This window comes from Geotrypetes seraphini, chromosome 5 (assembly GCF_902459505.1).
Source record: "Geotrypetes seraphini chromosome 5, aGeoSer1.1, whole genome shotgun sequence".
Taxonomy (NCBI): domain Eukaryota; kingdom Metazoa; phylum Chordata; class Amphibia; order Gymnophiona; family Dermophiidae; genus Geotrypetes; species Geotrypetes seraphini.
In genome coordinates this window covers 111,606,378-111,626,024 of record NC_047088.1, presented here as the reverse complement: position 1 = coordinate 111,626,024, position 19,647 = coordinate 111,606,378, and the positions used below count along the sequence as shown (strand labels likewise).

General features: G+C 44.5%; 1 protein-coding gene across 8 annotated transcripts in view; it reads right to left on the bottom strand.

The window, feature by feature from the left end:
• Positions 1–321: 321 nt before the first annotated feature.
• Positions 322–19,647, bottom strand: part of PKMYT1 (protein kinase, membrane associated tyrosine/threonine 1) — a 105,883-nt gene continuing 86,557 nt past the window's right edge. For all 8 annotated transcript variants that reach the window (XM_033946892.1, XM_033946893.1, XM_033946890.1 and 5 more), the window contains exons 7-8: positions 17,626–17,724; positions 322–1,279 (exon numbers count right to left, since the gene is read on the bottom strand). In XM_033946892.1, coding sequence (XP_033802783.1) covers positions 1,099–1,279; positions 17,626–17,724 — 280 coding nt within the window. In that variant the 3' untranslated portion in view covers positions 322–1,098. The remainder of the gene's footprint in view (positions 1,280–17,625; positions 17,725–19,647) is intronic.

Sequence of the window (19,647 nt, the reverse complement as noted above, 5' to 3'; positions counted from 1 at the left end):
CATTACTACCAAATGCCATGTTTTTATTAATTCCAAAGAAACCATATGCAGGGCATGGCATGAAGTGATCAACAGTGATAGCTGATCAAGCTTCTCTCAGTAATTTCTATCACCACTTTAACAGGACACAGCAAGAACATGGCTTGTTTTACAAGTTTCCTTCAATCAAGAGACCTTAAAGAACATTTTCCCTAGGGGTGAAAATTTTGATCTTTTAAATTTTTGTATATGTATCTGATGCCAGTAAGGAAAAGTGGATCAGATCTTGTGAAAAAAAGACTAACAATACAAAAAAGCCATAGATACACAGATTATTTTTTTAATCACGTAAATGCTTTATTTTGCAAAAATCTGTTTTAACTAAAGAATCTTTAAATCATTTTGGAAAAAAAGCATTTGCGAAGCACTGTAATTAAAAATATATATAACTGAAGCTTTTATAGGAAAATTGCTTGAAAATGACTCTTGGCTTGAAAGTATCTTTGTTAAGCAGCAAGATATGCTACAGAATCAGTAGCAATAGGAAACAAGTGGAAAACATTGCAAAGCAATTGCAAAACCTCATCACCAATCCCAGAACAAAATCCTAGTCAAATGAATCATGAGGAAATTCAATGGGAGAAAAAACCCTTAAATTCTGTTTCCCATGATATGTAGCCATCTGGGAAGTAAAAAAAAAAAAAGGCTATAATATCTTGTACTTGAAATACTTGTACCTGCTGCTAGTAACATGTTTCTTTATTTCACAAACATATTCCCTTCCATCCTAGAATGACCTACTCAACAGCATCGGTAGCAAGATTACAGGTAGAATGATGCCACTGAATGTGCACTGCTAGCTGCAATAACATAAATAATATTATCTTCCTAAAAAACAGAATATCTAAACAACTTCAGCTCACTAACACTGGAATAAAATCCCCCCCTGAAAAAAAATGTAACTGCTGGAATTAATCTTCCAATCTTTACACTATTTCCCACCCACAAAACGTGAATAAGCAGTCCTGGGGATCAGCAGAAGCCCAATCCTCCTCTCAATGCTGAACCATAGCTTTTGTGCCCAAGTTCCTGATGGCTCTAAATGCCCTCCTGCTCTCTTTAGTCTTGTTCCATTGAGACATTCTCAAACATACTGAGCAGGTTCTTGGGCTCAAAGGCATGCTGACAGTCCTCATCCACAAAGCGTGAAGAGTGGCAGGTGCTAGGGCTGGAGGATTCATCGCTGCACAGAGACTCCTGGCTGATACGACTGACATTGGGGCTGTTGCATAAAAGTGACCTGTCAGGAGAAAGGGAAGATATGGAAGAGGTACTTTATGACTACAGCTCAATCTTAGCAGATGATCTTGTCCTAGCATCAGATGCCATAGGAATATGGCAGCAGATGATTTATCTTCTATGGCATTACTATCAAAACAATACAAAGAATGTTGGTTCCCATCCCACCCTGCTATGTTTCAAAATAGAAAGAATGCTATCCTGACATGGTCCACATCCCTCCCTGCTGCATCTCATTTCATATTCTTATTCTTCCCCTGTCACACCTATTCCTTCTTCCCCAGATAAGCTGCCTCTCACAGATTTCCAAGCCTTTGCTGTTTTACCAATCTGCCATTTATTTTTTGTTCATTTATTAAAAGATTTTATATTAGAACTACAAACATAGTTCATTCAGTGTAGTTTACAATAAAATACAGTTACTTACCGTAACAGGTGTTATCCAGGGACAGCAGGCAGATATTCTCAACATGTGGGTGACGTCACTGACGGAGCCCCCTAGTGGACGTTTTCGCAAGCAGACTTGCTTGAAGACCTTCAAGCTTGCGATTGCCCCACACATGCGCGTGTGCCCCTCCCGCCCGGTCTAGGGCATGTGTCTCCTCAGCGTGGCCTCAGTTCAGATAGATGGGTGGGTTGTGAGAATATCTGTCTGCTGTCCCTGGATAACACACCTGTTACGGTAAATAACTGTGCTTTATCCCAGGACAAGCAGGAAGCATATTCTCAACATGTGGGAGACCTCCAAGCTAACCAGAATGGGATGGAGGGAGAGTTAGCAATTTAGGAGAACAAATTTTGCAAAACGGACTGGCCGAAACGGCCATCACGCCTGGAGAAAGCATCCAGACAGTAGGGCGAGGTAAACGTATGAACCGAGGACCAAGTGGCAGCCTTACAGATTTCCTCGAGGAAAGCAACAGACGCCGCCATCGCTCTGACCTTATGGCCAGTGACTCGACCCGGGAGGGAGAGATCAGCCTGAGCGTAACAAAAAGAGATACAAGCGGCCAACCAGTTAGAAATGGTCCGCTTAGAAAGAGAACAACCCAAGCGATTAGGATCGAAAGAGATGAACAGCTGGGGAGCAGTACGATGAGGAGCGGTGCGCATCAAGTAGAAGGCTAGCGCACACTTACAATCAAGAGAATGGGCTTAGGAAAAAACACAGGGAGAACAATGGATTGGTTGATGCGAAATTCAGAAACAACCTTAGGCAAGAACTTAGGATGGGTACGGAGAACCACCTTATCATGATGGAAGACAGTGAAAGGAGCTCACTGACCCGACGGGCAGAAGTGAGAGCAATAAGAAACACCACCTTCCAAGTAAGATACTTCAAGTGAGCCCGCACTAGCAGCTCGAACGGGGGTTTCATTAAGTGAGCAAGGACCACGTTAAGATCCCAAACCACAGGAGGAGGCTTAAGGGGTAGATGAATGTGGAAAAGGCCTTTCATGAAGTGGGAAACCACAGAATGAACAGAGATAGGCTTCCCGTCAATTGGATGATGAAAAGCAGCAATGGTACTAAGGTGGACTCGAACTGAGGACTTGAGTCCAGCGCCAGATAAATGTAACAGATAGTCTAGGACAGCAGATAAGGAGGCCCTAGCTCGAGATCTTCAAGCAAGTTTGCTTTCGAGGCTGTCCGCTGCGGGGCTCCGTCGGTGACGTCACCCATGTGTGAGAATATGCTGCCTGCTTATCCTGGGATAACCCATAATCCCAGAGTGCCAAAGAAGCTGTGTCAACACTGGGTGACTCCTATGTTTCAAGAGAATGGAGTGCAGTAGGCAAAAGGAATCAAAGGGTCTGTAAATAATAAATGAATAAAATTCAGGAGCAGGAAATGCAATGGAGATAAAAGTAAAAGGTGCCATTGTAGGACATCTTTGCCCTTTTTTTAAAATTACTACACAGAGAGTAGCAAAAATAAATAAAAAATAAAAAATGGAAGATTAGGTTTCTACCTTTGATAATCTTCTTTCTGCTAGTCCTTGTAGGATGCCATATGCTAGGTGTTCAATCCCAACCCGCAATCCGGGAGTTACAGAAATCCAACACTTTTCTGGGCACATGCTCCATCCCCTTAGCCTGAAAGCTATAGAACATATCCAGTTTAGGCCCAAAGCCAAGTAACATACCTGAACAAATCCATGACAAGGGGGTATGGGAGAAGATCCCCAGCAACACAAACAAAATCTGAATTGGTGTGCTCTGCAAAACATGAAACACATAATAACCATGCACAAATACAATCCAGCCAAACATTGAGGAACAATGTAGAACTAACCTGCTGCGTGCAACGAGCACCTACATGAGCCAGCCTTCAGAAAAGCATACTCACAGAAGGGGAATACTGCTCACAGGATTCATCAACTGGCTTGAAAGAACAATCAAGGCAGAAAGAAGCAGGTTATTCAACAACTGAGTGCATACAGAGAGGGTGGATCTTAAGGAATCCTACAGGGACTAACAGAAAGAAGGTAATTGAAGGTAGAAACCTAATCTACCATTCTGTTACGTCCCTTCCAGGTTCCATATGTTTATGTTTATTTAAGATTTGATATACCGCTCCTGCATTTTACTGACTTAAGCGGTTTACAATGTATCAAACTAAAATGAAATTAGGTACTTGAGAAAAACTACCCTAGGTGACATACCAAAGCAATGGTAACAGATAGAGAGGGACAGAAGAGCCTAACCTCAACACTGAGGTCCCCAAAAGTGGCATCAGAATGAGCTGACACAACCACTCGGTAAAACCAGGTAAAAGTATGAAGAGAAGACCAAGTGGCTGCCCTGCAAATTTCATCAGGATGAAACACAGCCACACTTCCAGTCGAGTGGGCTTTAAGCAAAATCGGTGGCTGCTTGCTGCAGATGACAGAAGTTGCGGAAATGGCCTTTGAATCCATTGAGTGATTGGGGACTTGAATGCCAGTCGATTACGGTGAGGTGCAGCAGTCAGGACAAAAAGGTGATCATAAATCCTCTCCAAATAATGGAGCAAGACTTTCTGGACATCCAACTTACGTAAGATCTGAATAAGCATGCTCTGAACCTGAGGGATGAACCGCAGGTAACTGAACCTCCTGATGGACATGGAAGGCTGATATCAGCTTCAGCAGAAAGGAAGGTACAGTACGGAGAACAACACTTGCGTCTGTAAAATGGAGAAAAGATTCCCTGCACAAAAGAGCCTGAAGCTCCAATAAATGCCGTCAGAGACAATAGATCACTTACAAGTCATTGACCTAGGGGGCCGTCGCGGGAGCGGACTGCTGGGCATGATGGACCTGTGGTCTGACTCGGCAGAGGCGATTCTTATGTTCTTATGAAAAAAAGATTGATGAAAATCCAAGATGGCCGCTGCCAGCAAATTCGTACCAAAAATGGAAACAAACAAAACACGAAAATAAAAAATAGCGATTTGGGGTCTGGGGAGGTGGTAGACATGAACCCTAACCTCAGAAACTGCAAAAAAAAAAACCCCAAAAACAAAAAAACAACTTTTTAAGCGTTCAGCAAGCCATCTCTGAAATTCCCAAAGGAAATAATGGAGGTGTACTCACAGTTCTGCAGTGCCATGCCTGTCAGCAGTTTTAATAGCAGCTGGGAGAAGGAAAAGGATTTTCTACCCTAGAAACTTCTCCAAATGATCAGAGTAGAAGATCTTCGGACTGCCAGTCAGCCACACACAGACTATGACCTCCGCCCCCATGGATCCATGCCACATGGTTGGTGGCAAAAAAGGCAGTCTGCGCTTTGAAATCCAGGTCAGTTTCTCTCCAGACAAAACAGCCTGCGCTTAAAAACCCGTGATAATGTCACTGGGCAAGCAAACTCCTAGGGGAAGGGGCCCCGAGTTTGGGAAGGGTGGCATACAGCAGGCTGGTTCCACAGATCCACCAGAGTTTCTCTGTGAAGCAGTAAGTCCGGCACTGTGGGACTGCATCCTTTCCTCCAACAGTTGACCACCTGGATGGGATCTCAAGGCACTGAAGCCACCAAGAAAGTGAACTTTAAGCTAAAAAAAAAAAAAAAAAAAGAACCAGAGCAACTGCAAGAGACTTCTGCATGGATTGCTTGCAGAAATTGTAACTGCATATGTTCTCTAACTCTCAGTCTAAAGGGGTGGAATATGTGCCCAGAAAAGTGTTGGATTTCTGCAATGCCCAGATTGCGTGTTGGGATTTGAACACCTAGCGTATGGAATCTGGAAGGGATGTAGCAGAAATGGGAATTGGTAGCTATACTTGATAGTAGCGACCTTTGGAGAGAGAGAACGAAAGAGAGAGAGAGCGAGAAAGAAAGAGAGAAATAGAGAAAGAAAGAGAGAAAGAAAGAAAGAAAAGAAAGATAAAGTGAGACTTGTAATAGAGAAATGTCTCAACTTGAAGTAATGGCCTTTCTGGATATGAGCACAAAACATAAATGAAGCAACTGTGAAGAGAACGTTATGACATGTTCCAAAATAGGAGAAGCATGCAACAACATATGGAGAAGCAGATGTTTGTAAAAGGTCTAGAAATTATGAAGCTAGATCATATATGAATACAAGTGAGGCTTGCAAAGGCATAAGATCATCTTTAGAAGGATGTGTTAATGGCCTTCCCTACAGCCACTCCCAACCCTACAAATTCTTTAGGATAAAGAAGTAATTGGCAGGAGTTTTTTCTAGTGCAAGCAGGGGAGGGAAGCGTAGAAGACCTCAATAAAGTATGGTGAATATCCCCTTGGTCTATTTGACAAGGATAGCAACATTGATGGTACAGTGGCAGACATTTTGTAGTTGAAAACCTGATTGATCTTAGAATTTGTCTGTGACGAGGAAAAAAGATGGTGATGCATGGAACTGCAGGTTTTATTTTTTTTTTGGTTCATCAAATTACATTACATTACATTAGTGATTTCTATTCCGCCTGTGCCTTGCGGTTCTAGGCGGATTACAAATTATAAGAGATCTGGACATTACCGAGAAAATTGCGTAACAAATATTATCTAGAGAATTACATAACAGTGATTCATGTACTTTACATGGTGTGGTAGAGGATTCAATTATAAGAATTACATAGCAGAGAATCAAGTGATAACAGGGTACAGTGGAGAATATCAGTATATACGGGTTACAGACGAGAAGTTACCTAACAATGACGTAAGAAGTTTGTTGGATAGTGAGGTAGATGCTTATTTAGGAATAAGAATATTTTTGGAAGGAAAGGTTCTAGACTTGACTAATGTGTTGTTCAAGAGAGGGAGAGCTTGTGCGAAAGGGGAGAAGATTAGTTAGTAGGGACGTATTTTTTGAATAGAAATGTTTTGATTTCTTTTCTAAACACTTTGATGTCTGTTGTATTGATCATTAGTTTGGTGATGGTGGGGTCAATTTTCGCTGCCTGTGTCGCTAGAAGGCTGTCGTATAGTTTGTTACGTCGGGTACCATTATGAGGAGGGAAAGTGAATAGGTTTTGAGTTCTCCTTGATCTGGATGAGTGGTAGCGGTATAGGCGGTTGTTTAGGTAACAGGGGGCAGTTCCATGGGTTACTTTAAATAGTAGACAATAGAACTTGAATTGAGTTCTTGCTTTTATCGGAAGCCAGTGAGAGTCTACATAGGCGGGGGTGATGTGGTCAAATTTGCTGAGACAGTAGATGAGTCTGATGGCTGTGTTCTGAACGGTCTGTAGTTGTTTTATCATGTTGTTTGGGCATGGTAGGTAGAAGCTGTTGCAGTAATCCAAGGTGCTGAGTGTGAGGGATTGTATAATGATCTTGTAGTGTTCTTTGGTAAAGAACTTTCTTATTTTTCTTATGTTTCGCATGGTGAAGAATGCCTTCTGTATGACTTTGTGTATCTGTGTCTGCATAGTGCAGCGTCTGTCTAATTGTATTCCTAGAATTTTGAGAGTGCTCTGTATAGGATATTTGATTGCGTTTACTTCCAGTTCTGTTAGTGATGGCTTTTGTTCCTTCTCTAGTAGTAGGAATTTGGTTTTCTCCACATTCAGTTTCAGCTTATGGTTCATCATCCATTTTTCTACAGTTTCCAGTGTTGTTTTCAGGCATCCATTGGAGATGGGATCTTGGATGTCAAATGGGAGAATGATTGTTATGTCATCTGCGTAGCTGAAAGAAGTTATATTTAAGGCGTCTAGGGCAGTGCCTAAGGAAGCTATGAAGAGGTTGAATAGTATGGACGATAGTGGGGATCCTTGTGGTACTCCGCAGGGGTCGGATAAAAGATCTTTTGACTTAACTCTATATGATCTTGTTTGAAGGAATCCTTGGAACCAGTTGTGAACTTTACCAGTTATTCCTATGGCATCTAGTATCTGGAAAAGTATTGGATGGTCTACTAGGTCAAATGCTGCTGAAAGGTCGAGTTGGATGATTAGTAACTTGTTTCCTTTGCTGAGGTGCTGTCGGGCTATATCTAGTAAGGATACCAGTAATGTTTCTGTGCTGTTAATAGCTCTGAAACCAGATTGAGTTGGATGCAGAATGTGGTGGTCTTCTAGGTAGTTGGATAGATATTGTGCTACTAGACCCTCTATGAGTTTGATGTATAGTGGGATAGAAGCGATTGGTCTATAATTTGTTGGGTTGTCTATTGGGCCTTTGGGGTCTTTTAGTATGGGGGTGATTATGATTTCGCAAAGTTCCGGAGGGAACTGACCTTCCCTGAGGGTGGTTTGCAACCATAGCGTGAGACAATCTAGGTGAAGATTGAATTACATACTAACATAGTAAATGACAGCAGTAAATGAACGGTCCATCCAGTCTGCCATTAGTTATAACTATTAAAAATACATGATTAAATTAACTTGTCTCTTCTTTGATATTTCTGGATCATAGATTGTAAAGTCCACCTTGTATTGTCCTAGATTCCAAATGCTGAAGTTGCCATCCAAGCTCACTTCAGCCTATCCAACTATCCTGTTTGCAGGATATCTACCATAAAGTCTGGCCAGTAACATCCCCATGTTCCAAGTTAGTGGAGTTCACATTAATGCCCTCCCCAGCCCAATTCTACACCAAATCTTCTCATATGGGACATAGACCGTGCAAGTCTGTCCAGTACCGGCCTTGGTTCTTTAATTTACATTCTTTGTTTTCTAATTAGAGATCCTCAATGTTTATCCCACGCTTTTTGAAATCCATCACCATTTTCCTCTCCACCACTTCCCTCAGAGGGCATTCCAGGCATCTACCACCCTCTCTGTGAAAAAGAATTTCCTAACATTGCTCCTGAGTCTTCCTCCTCACAATCTCAAATTATGCCCTCTAGTTTTACCATTTTCTCTTCTCTAGAAAAGATTTCGTTCTATATGAATAATAATAATAATATTTTATTTTGTATACCGCCATACCCAGGGAGTTCAAGGCGGTTCACAACAGATAGATGAATTACATACAGTGCGATTAGAAAAAAGAAGAACATAACAAAGCAATCGTAGGGTCAAACTCGTTTACATTAACAATTTAGGTGAGGGAAGGGCCAAATACGGGGTACATACAGAGTGTGCTGTAGTAGGATACAATTAAGTTTAAGAGAGGGGGGAACCAAGCATATTAGCTGGAAAAAAAAGGGGGGGGGGAGCAACAAACTTAGAAGGGGGTCGGGCGGAAAAGTAAGGAAGAGGAGAGGGGGGGTGAGATGGGGGAAGGGGGGCGTTAAGGGATAGGTCTGTTGCAAAGAAGGGTTTTAATCTGTTTTCTAAGGTGGAGAAGGGGAAACGTTATGGCGGAAGAGGGGAGCGTTAGGGATTTGGTCCGTTAAAAAGTAGAGTTTTGAGCTTTTTTCTGAAGGGGGGGTATGAAGAGCAGTCAAGTATGATTTGGGCGAGCCATGAATTTAGTTTGGCCGCTTGAAAAGAGAAGGTTCGTTCGAGGAATCTTTTAAGATGACACGATTTCAGTGAGGGAAAAGCGAACAAAATTGATCTGCGGGAGCTCTTCTTATTATAGTTCAGATTGAAGTGGGGGTAAAGATAAGCTGGTGACATACCAGATACGGTTTTGTAGCAGATGCAAGAAAACTTAAATAGAACTCTGGATTCGAATGGCAGCCAGTGCAAATTGTTGTAGAAAGGGGATATGTGTTCCCATTTCTTCAGGCCAAAGATAAGGCGGATGGCAGTATTTTGGACCAGTCTCAGCTTCCTGGTGATTTTCTTGAAGGCGCCTAGATAAATGATGTTACAGTAGTCTAGGACACTAAGAATGGAAGATTGGACCAGCAGACGAAAGGAGGTGTCATCAAAGTATTTTTTAATGGTGCGGAGTTTCCAGAGCACCGAGATGCTTTTCTTAAACACTAGGTCAGTGTGTTTCTCCAGAGTGAGATGCTTGTCTAAAATGACTCCTAGTATTTTTAATGATTGCTCAATACAGTAGTCAAGTCCATTAATGTGTATCGTAGTTTCCTTAATTTTGTCGTTTGGGGATACTAAGAAGAGTTTAGTTTTTTCTGGGTTTAGCTTTAGTCTAAACGCTGACATCCAAAGTTCGATCTGATTTAGGGTGAAGGATAGCGAGTTTAGAAACTCTGAGGTAAAGTAAGAGAGCGGAATGATTATTGTGATGTCGTCAGCATAGATGAAAAATTTGAGCTTTAAGCTTTGTAGGAGATTTCCTAGGGAGACAAGGTAGATGTTAAATAGGGTTGTCCCAGCTGTAGGAGGTAGTATCGTCCTTGAACACCTTGTAGGTTCTTGTTGTCAGGAATCCATGGAACCAATTGAGAACATGACCTGAGATTCCAATAGAAGTCAGACAGTCTAGTAGAGTGTCGTGGTCAACCAAGTCAAATGCGCTACTTAGATCGATTTGCAATTTAGAGCACAAGAGCCTTGGCTGAATAGTTGATGAAGGTAGTCGAGCAGGGAAGCTAAAATTGTTTCGGTACTGTGACCTGACCGGAAGCCGGATTGATTGTCGTGCAAGATATTGTGTTTTTCTAAGTATGTGGTGAGTTCGGTGTTTACTATCCCTTCTGCTATTTTGGTAACCAGGGGGATATTGGCGATAGGTCTAAAGTTGGAAGCCATGTTAGAAGGCTCTTTAGTATTTTTCTTAATTGGTGTAATCATAATGTGCCCTTGTTCTACTGGGAACTTCCCCGAGGATAGTAGAGAGTTGATCCAAGTCAGCATTTTGGCCTTAAAATTGACTGGGGCCGATTTCATGACATTAGGGGGACAAGTGTCCAGTCTGCAGTAGGAGTTGGCATACTTATTGTAGTGTTTATTAAAAGTTTGCCAGTCTATGGGTGAGAATGTGTTCCAGAACAGGTCAGCTCTGGAATCGCCTGAGTCTAGTAGAATAGGGTAACACCAGTGGGGCTTGGTTGGGTCGGTAAGAGAGGATCTTAGTTTTTGTATTTTGGAGGTGAAGAAATCCGCCAAGCTGTTTGCTGTTAGAGTGGGCTCTTCGGGTGTGTTGAAATGTTTCTATATTGTATAGATCATTTACCAGCTTAAAAAGCTTGTTGCTGTTGGTTGAGATGTCGCCAATTTTGAGGGCATAGAAGTTTTTGCGTTTTTCTTTGGTTCGATTTTTGTAGGTTTTTACTTTTAATCTCCAGGCGGTTCTGTGCTCTTGCGTTCCTGATTTTAGCCAAAGTCTTTCCGATTTTCTTAGGTCTCTCTTTAGCATTAGCAGTTCTGTGTCAAACCAGCCCTCTAGGTTTTTAACTCTCTTTCTGCGGGTTTTGATGGGGGCCATTTTATTTAGGATATTGGTGCTATCAGTAATCCAGGAGTTCATGAATTGATTGGTTTGTTTGTTTTGTTCTGATATGATCTCATAGTGAGACCAGAATTCTACAGGATTTATCTTACCTCTGCTGGTATGGAATTTTTTATTTCTTGTGTTTGGGATATAATTTGTTGGACTCGTAGTTTTTAGTTGGCAATCAAGTTCAAAATTGCAGAGGCTGTTATCCGACCATAGTGAGTCGGTCCAGTGTTCTTGTTTCCAGATTATTTTGGGGTTAGGTAGCTCTCGAGAGGAGAAAGAAACAAGATCTAACTGATGGCCTTTTTGATGGGTTTTAACTGGGGGGGGGGGGGGGTTTGAGGTACCCTAGTGAAGAGATGAGTGACCAGAGTTCTGTGGTTTCAGGTTGGTTTATTTTTTCAAGGTGGATATTAATATCTCCACATAGTAGGTTGTAAGGGCTAGATAGAGAGTTAGTTAGTAAGAATTCGAAGAAGTCATCCTTGGCAAGGTTCCATTTTTTTGGTGGAACATAAAACAGAGTTGTTGTTAACGCAGCCGTTAAGGATTTGGATGATAGTGAGACTGAAAGAATTTCGAGGTTGGGAGTGGATTTTGAGTTTAGAATAGAGCAGTGTAGGTTGTCTTTAAAAATTATGGCTAGGCCTCCCCCCCTACCCCAGGTCCTAGCTAGCAATAAAATTTTGAAGCCTGGAGGGAGGCAGTCTTGGATAATAATATCGTTGTCGGATAATAGCCATGTTTCTGTAAATAGGGCGAAGTCAGGGTTGGTTTCTTTCAGCCAGTCCTTAATTAGTATGGACTTGTTCCTCATGGATCTTATATTTAAGTAGGAGCCATGTAGGTTTTGATAGTTGGCCGGATCGATTGGACAAATGTGGGAGTAAGTTAGTTTTTTTAGTGATCGTTGTTTTTTTATGTGTTGTTTGGACGGTCTGCGTAGTGGTGGCAGAATTGGTATTGGGAAGGGGCCTGCTTCAGAGTAGTCATATAATGCGCGGTGAGAGATAGTGGGGGTTTTAGATTTTACTGGACGGCATGAGGGGTTAAGGACAGGGATAGGGGTTGGGGTAAGTGAGTTGATTAGGCAAATTCTGAACCAGATCAGGTAGAGTAGAAAAAGTGGTAAGCAGATGGGGCAGGCCATGATACAGATCTATCTGTGGGGAGAATGGGGTAAAAAGGCTGAGGTTGTGATTGGGAGGAGAAAACACAGTCCAGCCAAAGGAGGGATTGGGATGACTGGAGAGCAGGCCAGCCGAGGGAGGATTGATGGCTGGAGGTAAAATAGAAGAGACAAACAGAACTGACAAAAGGAGGGGAGAATGGGGTAAAAAGGCTGAGGTTGTGATTGGGAGGAGAAAACACAGTCCAGCCAAAGGAGGGATTGGGATGACTGGAGAGCAGGCCAGCCGAGGGAGGATTGATGGCTGGAGGTAAAATAGAAGAGACAAACAGAACTGACAAAAGGAGTTTACTTATCGTCTAGAGGTTCTGTCTGTGAGGACCTTCCAATTTGGTAGGAGGACCTCTCTGCAGACCCTTCACAGTCTCTTCACCGTCGCTTCACAGAGGCGCGCACTTGGGACCAGGGTTGGTCACTGTCTCTCGCTCAGTGAAGACGGGAGGTTATTCTTTCCTAGAACCAGGTTGGAGTTCTGGGGACGGGGTCTGTAGTGCAGATGTCCGATCTGTTGGAGGTCTGTTCGCCCAGGCGCTTCGCAAAGGCGCGTGCTAAGGCGCACGCGCCTTAGTTGTGCGCCTTCGGCGGCACGCCATCGGTGCGACCTGTTTTAAGGTCGGCGATCCCTTGCAGGTTCGGGAGGGGGGCGGAGCAGTGCTCCCACGCTCCTCTCCCCTTGGAGACAGACGAGGGCTCCGGCGGCCAGCAGGCAACAGTGCTGGGGCCGAAGAAAAAAGGCTGGCCTTAGTCGGTGCGACCTGTTTTAAGGTCGGCGATCCCTTACAGGTTCGGGAAGGGGGCGGAGCAGTGCTCCAACGCTCCTCTCCCCTTGGAGACAGACGAGGGCTCCGGCGGCCAGCAGGCAACAGTGCTGGGGCCGAAGAAAAAAGGCTGGCCTTAGTCGGTGCGACCTGTTTTAAGGTCGGCGATCCCTTGCAGGTTCGGGAGGGGGGCGGAGCAGTGCTCCCACGCTCCTCTCCCCTTGGAGACAGACGAGGGCTCCGGCGGCCAGCAGGCAACAGTGCTGGGGCCGAAGAAAAAAGGCTGGCTTTAGTCGGTGCGACCTGTTTTAAGGTCGGCAATCCCTTACAGGTTCGGGAAGGAGGTGGAGCAGTGCTCCCACGCTCCTCTCCCCTTGGAGACAGACGAGGGCTCCGGCGGCCAGCAGGCAACATTGCTGGGGCCGAAGAAAAAAGGCTGTCCTTAGTCGGTGCGACCTGTTTTAAGGTCGGCGATCCCTTGCAGGTTCGGGAGGGGGGCGGAGCAGTGCTCCCACGCTCCTCTCCCCTTGGAGACAGACGAGGGCTCCGGCGGCCAGCAGGCAACCGTGCTGGGGCCGAAGAAAAAAGGCTGGCCTTAGTCGGTGCGACCAGTTTTAAGGTCGGCGATCCCTTGCAGGTTCGGGAGGGGGGCGGAGCAGTGCTCCCACGCTCCTCTCCCCTTGGAGACAGACGAGGGCTCCGGCGGCCAGCAGGCAACCGTGCTGGGGCCGAAGAAAAAAGGCTGGCCTTAGTCGGTGCAACCTGTTTTAAGGTCGGCGATCCCTTGCAGGTTCGGGAGGGGGGCGGAGCAGTGCTCCCACGCTCCTCTCCCCTTGGAGACAGACGAGGGCTCCGGCGGCCAGCAGGCAACAGTGCTGGGGCCGAAGAAAAAAGGCTGTCCTTAGTCGGTGCGACCTGTTTTAAGGTCGGCGATCCCTTGCAGGTTCGGGAGGGGGGCGGAGCAGTGCTCCCACGCTCCTCTCCCCTTGGAGACAGACGAGGGCTCCGGCGGCCAGCAGGCAACAGTGCTGGGGCCGAAGAAAAAAGGCTGGCCTTAGTCGGTGCGACCTGTTTTAAGGTCGGCGATCCCTTGCAGGTTCGGGAGGGGGGCGGAGCAGTGCTCCCACGTTCCTCTCCCCTTGGAGACAGACGAGGGCTCCGGCGGCCAGCAGGCAACCGTGCTGGGGCCGAAGAAAAAAGGCTGGCCTTAGTCGGTGCGACCTGTTTTAAGGTCGGCGATCCCTTGCAGGTTCGGGAGGGGGGCGGAGCAGTGCTCCAACGCTCCTCTCCCCTTGGAGACAGACGAGGGCTCCGGCGGCCAGCAGGCAACAATGCTGGGGCCGAAGAAAAAAGGCTGGCCTTAGTCGGTGCGACCTGTTTTAAGGTCGGCGATCCCTTGCAGGTTCGGGAGGGGGGCGGAGCAGTGCTCCCACGCTCCTCTCCCCTTGGAGATAGACGAGGGCTCCGGCGGCCAGCAGGCAACAGTGCTGGGGCCGAAGAAACCTTTCAAGTATTTAAATGTCTGTATCATATGTCCCCTCCTCTTGTCCAGAGTATACATATTTAGGTCTTCCAGCCTCTTCTCATACTTCTTTTGGTTCAAACCCCTTTACCATTTTCGTTGCCTTCCTCTGGACCGCTTCAAGTCTTTTATATCTTTTACCAGATATTGCCTCCAAAACTGAATTCTTTATTCGTTTTCAATCTTACATCAAGTGCACAAACAATAAAACAATACAATTAAACACATCACTTGACAATCTTTCTGATTTATCTTACAATACATAAAATTACCACCCTCCCCTCCCATCATTCCTCTATTATTTCCCCAATAAGAAAAATGTAAAATATACCTCTCCCTCCCCCCAATCATTAGACGGTGTATATTACAATAGAAAATGGTGTTTACTCATTACAATAAGTTGCCTCTAAAACTGAACAAAATAGTCCAAGTGCGGCCTTACCAATGACCTATACAGAGGCATCAACACCTCCCTTCTTCTGCTGGTTATTCCTCTTTCTATACAGCCTAGTATCCTTCTGGCTACAGCCACCGCCTTATCACACTGTTTAGATGCCTTTAGATCTTCAGACACAATCATCCCAAGGTTCCTCTCCCCGTCAGGGCTTATCAACCTATCATCTCCCAGCACATACAGTTCCCTCAGATTTCTACCCCCCAAATGCATCACTCTGCATTTCTTCGCATTGAATTTTAGTTGCCAGATGTTAGACCATTCTTCTAACTTTTTCAGATCGTTTTTTATGTTCACTCTGTTACAAATCTTGGTATCATCTGCAAAAAGGCCAACCTTACTTTCTAACCCTTTAGCAATGTCGCTCACAAACATATTAAACAGAATCGGTCCCAGCACCAATCCCTGAGGCACTCCACTAGTCACCTTTCTCTCCTCCGAGCAAATTCCATTAACCACGACCCTCTGGCATCTGTCGGTCAACTAGCTTCTAATCCAGTTCACGACTTTGGGCCCTAACTTTGGCCCATGGAATTAAGAGCCTCCAATGAGGAACCATGCCAAAGGCTTCTGTAGAGAGAGTGAATCACCCTTGGAGCTATAGTGATGGAGAGAGGTATCTCCCAGTTCTTAAACATAGCGTCTTTGAGTTAATTGTGAAGAGGCAATTTAAGAACTTCCTGAGATTCATCAAAATCTAATGCCTCAATGAATTCCACTGCAAGCAATGTGCGACTCCAATTAAACGATTGTGGCCTGGAAGAGACGAATGTCTGAGGACTGTAGAAAATAAGTATCCAGATATCGGATATGTACTAAACGATTTTGAATATTAAAGTGCATATGAGAGACTGAAGTGTCTTAGCAATAGTCAAGGCGCTGCTCTGAATGAGACATCAATGCATCAAAAGCCATTCTTGCATAAATGTATAAGTAGTGTCCTGGATAGTTTCGTTGTGTGAGCTGTTCTAGCAGAGATCTGCGAAAGAGAAAAACATCCACTTTAAAGGCTCTACACCCAGAGTGGAGGCCGTTGTGACAAAATAGATGAGTTCAAAGCTTAACAGGTTCTACACCCAGAGTGGATCCCTCTGTTCAGGAGCTTGGTATGCAAAAAGCAGTGTTGGTATGATGGGTAGAATAGGTGATCCATCTTTACAAGTTCTACATCCCTGATGAATTCCTGTATGGAAGTAAAGTGACAGAGATAATCAGCAGAGGAGTTCCATGATTAGTAGGCTCTACACCCATGAAGGAACACCTCTGATTTACAGGAGTGTTCATGATAAGCAGAAGAAGTTATCCAACTTTGAAGAGTGTATAGTCATAGAGGATCCCTCAGAGTCATCCCAATATGTTGACAATGCAACTATGCACAGTGGAAAATAAGCACAAAAAATGCCCAACATTGAAAGTTCAAAGTGCTCAATGCTGACTGTGAAAACATCGAGAAGAGCCTCTTCAACGCCGACAGTACCAATCTGATGACGATGAAGAACAATGCCAAAAATAATCAGATCTTGACTGACGTTCAAAGAGGAGGATAGCCGGTACCATGTGATGCTCGCTTGAATCTAGAAAAGCGGGCATTGGCACCGTGGGATGTCAATGCCTGTCGATGCTGCAATGCAGAGCTTCACTGTGTCAAGTGGAAGCACCGGTACCGGTCATTGAAAATGAAGTTACAGGAGTAGCAATGATATCGAGGTAAAATGTAGCATCTGTACCAAGTCCTGATGTAGGCAAATAACACAGAGTAGGGATGGATTAATACTGAGCAGAGTCCAATGCTAAGTAAGCTGGATCAATATCGAATAGAGAAAAAGGGGCACTGAAGTCAAATTAATTGTAAGCTGATGGTCAGCTGTGCCTCATACATTTCCCCTACATGATTAGTGACTGCACTGGCACTAAGGACTATGAAGCCGGTAGGTGTCGCAGGGTAATGAAGTGTTGGTAACTCTAAGGGGAAGTGCACTTCAGAAATGACAGCCTGCATTGATGATGGGCATGAATTGAAAGACTCGATGCTGAAAATGTCCGTGATGCTGGTGATGATATCGATGGAAATATCAATACTCACCGGTACCGAAAGGAATCAATATCACTCAGAAGATCAATCTATGAACAGGAGGCATCGGTACTGTATGCTACTCAGCTAGTACCATAGGTGTCACAGGGTGTCGTAGCATTGGTAACCTCAAGAAGAGGCATGCTTCAGAAATGACAGCCTGTATCAATGGCTTCAAGGAGAGGCATGCATCAAGAGACTCGATGCGAGATATGCCTGCGACACTGATGATGATGTCGAAGTCGATGTACTGGTACTGCTAGGAAGCGGTATTGCAGAAAAGTGCGAGGGGAGGTTGGTTGCCCAGACCTGACAAATTTTTCATGCAGTAGCCACATGGCCAAATACATAAAAAATATTTTGCATGCCACTAAACACTATCTTTGCATTCGTTTTAATGCAGTGTATGCAAGTTAGCACCTGCACTGAAATCTTTTCTGCATTGGCCCCTATAAGAGGTAGTCCACTCAATCCTGACAGTTGGATGCATATAAGAGAATATAGACCTACCTCATGCTCTGTACTACTACAACAGGCATCCCATTTACCAACAGCTCTAATCTAGGATTCCCAGTGTTCCTAAGTCTCTTATTCTCTTTCTGAGCCTCACCTCTTCCTGCTCCTGATGCTACATTCAGGGGAAGGATTTCGAGGTGTAGAAGTGTTACCCACTGAGGGACAGGGGAAAACTTCTGGTGAATTCTGGATACTGAAAGAAAAAAAACAACAATGTTTTGGTTACTGAAATATGGGTCAAAAATCACTTTTATAATACAAATATAAATAAGCCCATCCCATTCGCTTACTGCCTTGTCCTACAAAAACAACATGTTAGGAGTCACTCTAACCCAAAAGGGAATCTTCACAGATCTGGAAAGCTATGTATGTTAATGCACACAGCCTGGGCAATAAAATTCTAGAATTAGAGACTGAAATAATAAACGCTGACCTAGACGTGGTAGCAATATCAGAAACCTGGTTCACAGACTCGCATGGGTGGGATATGGTTATACCAGGCTACAATCTACTACGTCGCGACAGAGAGGGCAAGTTAGGGGGAGGGGTAGCACTATACACTAAGGATAACATCAAAACTACCAGAATTACAGATGTTAGATACACTGGGGAATCCCTCTGGGTGAATCTGGCCAGAGGAAATGAAAAATGCCTATACATTGGTGTGATATACAGACCTCCAAGACAACAGGAAGACAAAGACCTAGAACTAATCGAGGACATAGAGAACATCACTCTAAGGGGAGACACAGTACTGTTAGGGGACTTCAACATGCCCGATGTAGATTGGAACACACTCTCCGCGACTACATGTGGCAGCAAAAGAATTTTGAACTCCATAAAGGGTGCACGATTCAAGCAAATGGTGTTGGAGCCCACCAGGTACCAGACGATACTAGACCTGGTACTCACCAACGGAGATAGCGTCTCGGATGTCTCAGTCGGAGATACACTGGCCTCCAGCGACCATAATATGGTATGGATTAACCTCAAGAAAGGTTTCTCCAAGTCAAACACAGCAACGAGGGTTCTCAACTTTAGAGGCACAGACTTCAACCGTATGGGAGATTTTGTCCATCAGGAGTTACATAAACAAGCACAACCTCACAATGTGGAGGATATGTGGTCGACTCTGAAGTCCACCCTACACGAAGCAACAAACCGCTACATAAGAACAATAAGAAAGCACAGGAAGAACAAAAGACCCCAATGGTTCAATGCAGAAATTTCGAACCTTGTTAAAAAGAAAAAAGAAGCATTTATCACCTACAAACATCTAGGCAAACGAGAGGTGGAAAAAGACTATCTAGACAGATCTAAAGCTGTCAAAATAGCAGTCAGAGAGGCCAAACTCCGAATGGAAGAAGATCTAGCACGGAACATTAAGAAAGGGGATAAATCCTTCTTCAGCTATATAAGTCACAGGAAAAGAACGCCTGAAGAAATCGGACGGAAGCATTGTAGAATCAGATTCTGACAAGGCAGAATTACTAAACAAATACTTCTGCTCGGTCTTCACCTGTGAAGCGCCAGGAGCTGGTCCACAGCTTCAGACGGGAGACAGCCAGAAAGACCCGTTTCAAGACTTCGAGTTTACGCCCAGTAGCGTCTACTACGAACTATCAAGACTCAAAGTAAATAAAGCCATGGGACCGGACAACCTACATCCCAGAGTGCTCTGGGAATTGAGAGAAGTCCTGGCAGAACCATTATCTGTTCTTTTCAATCTTTCCCTACACACAGGAAGAGTCCCCTTGGACTGGAAAACCGCCAACGTTATCCCACTCCACAAAAAGGGCTGCAGGACAGAGACGGCAAACTACAGACCAGTGAGTCTCACGTCTATAGTGTGCAAGCTCATGGAAACACTGATCAAACGAAATCTTGACATAATCCTAGACGAGGAAAACCTACGTGACCCCCACCAGCACGGATTCACCCAGGGCAGATCCTGCCAATCAAACCTGATTAGTTTTTTTGACTGGGTTACTAGACAACTAGACGCCGGGGAGGCACTGGATGTGGTATATTTAGACTTCAGTAAAGCTTTTGATAGCGTCCCACACCGAAGGCTATTGAGCAAGCTGAAATCGATAGGATTAGGGGACACTCTAAC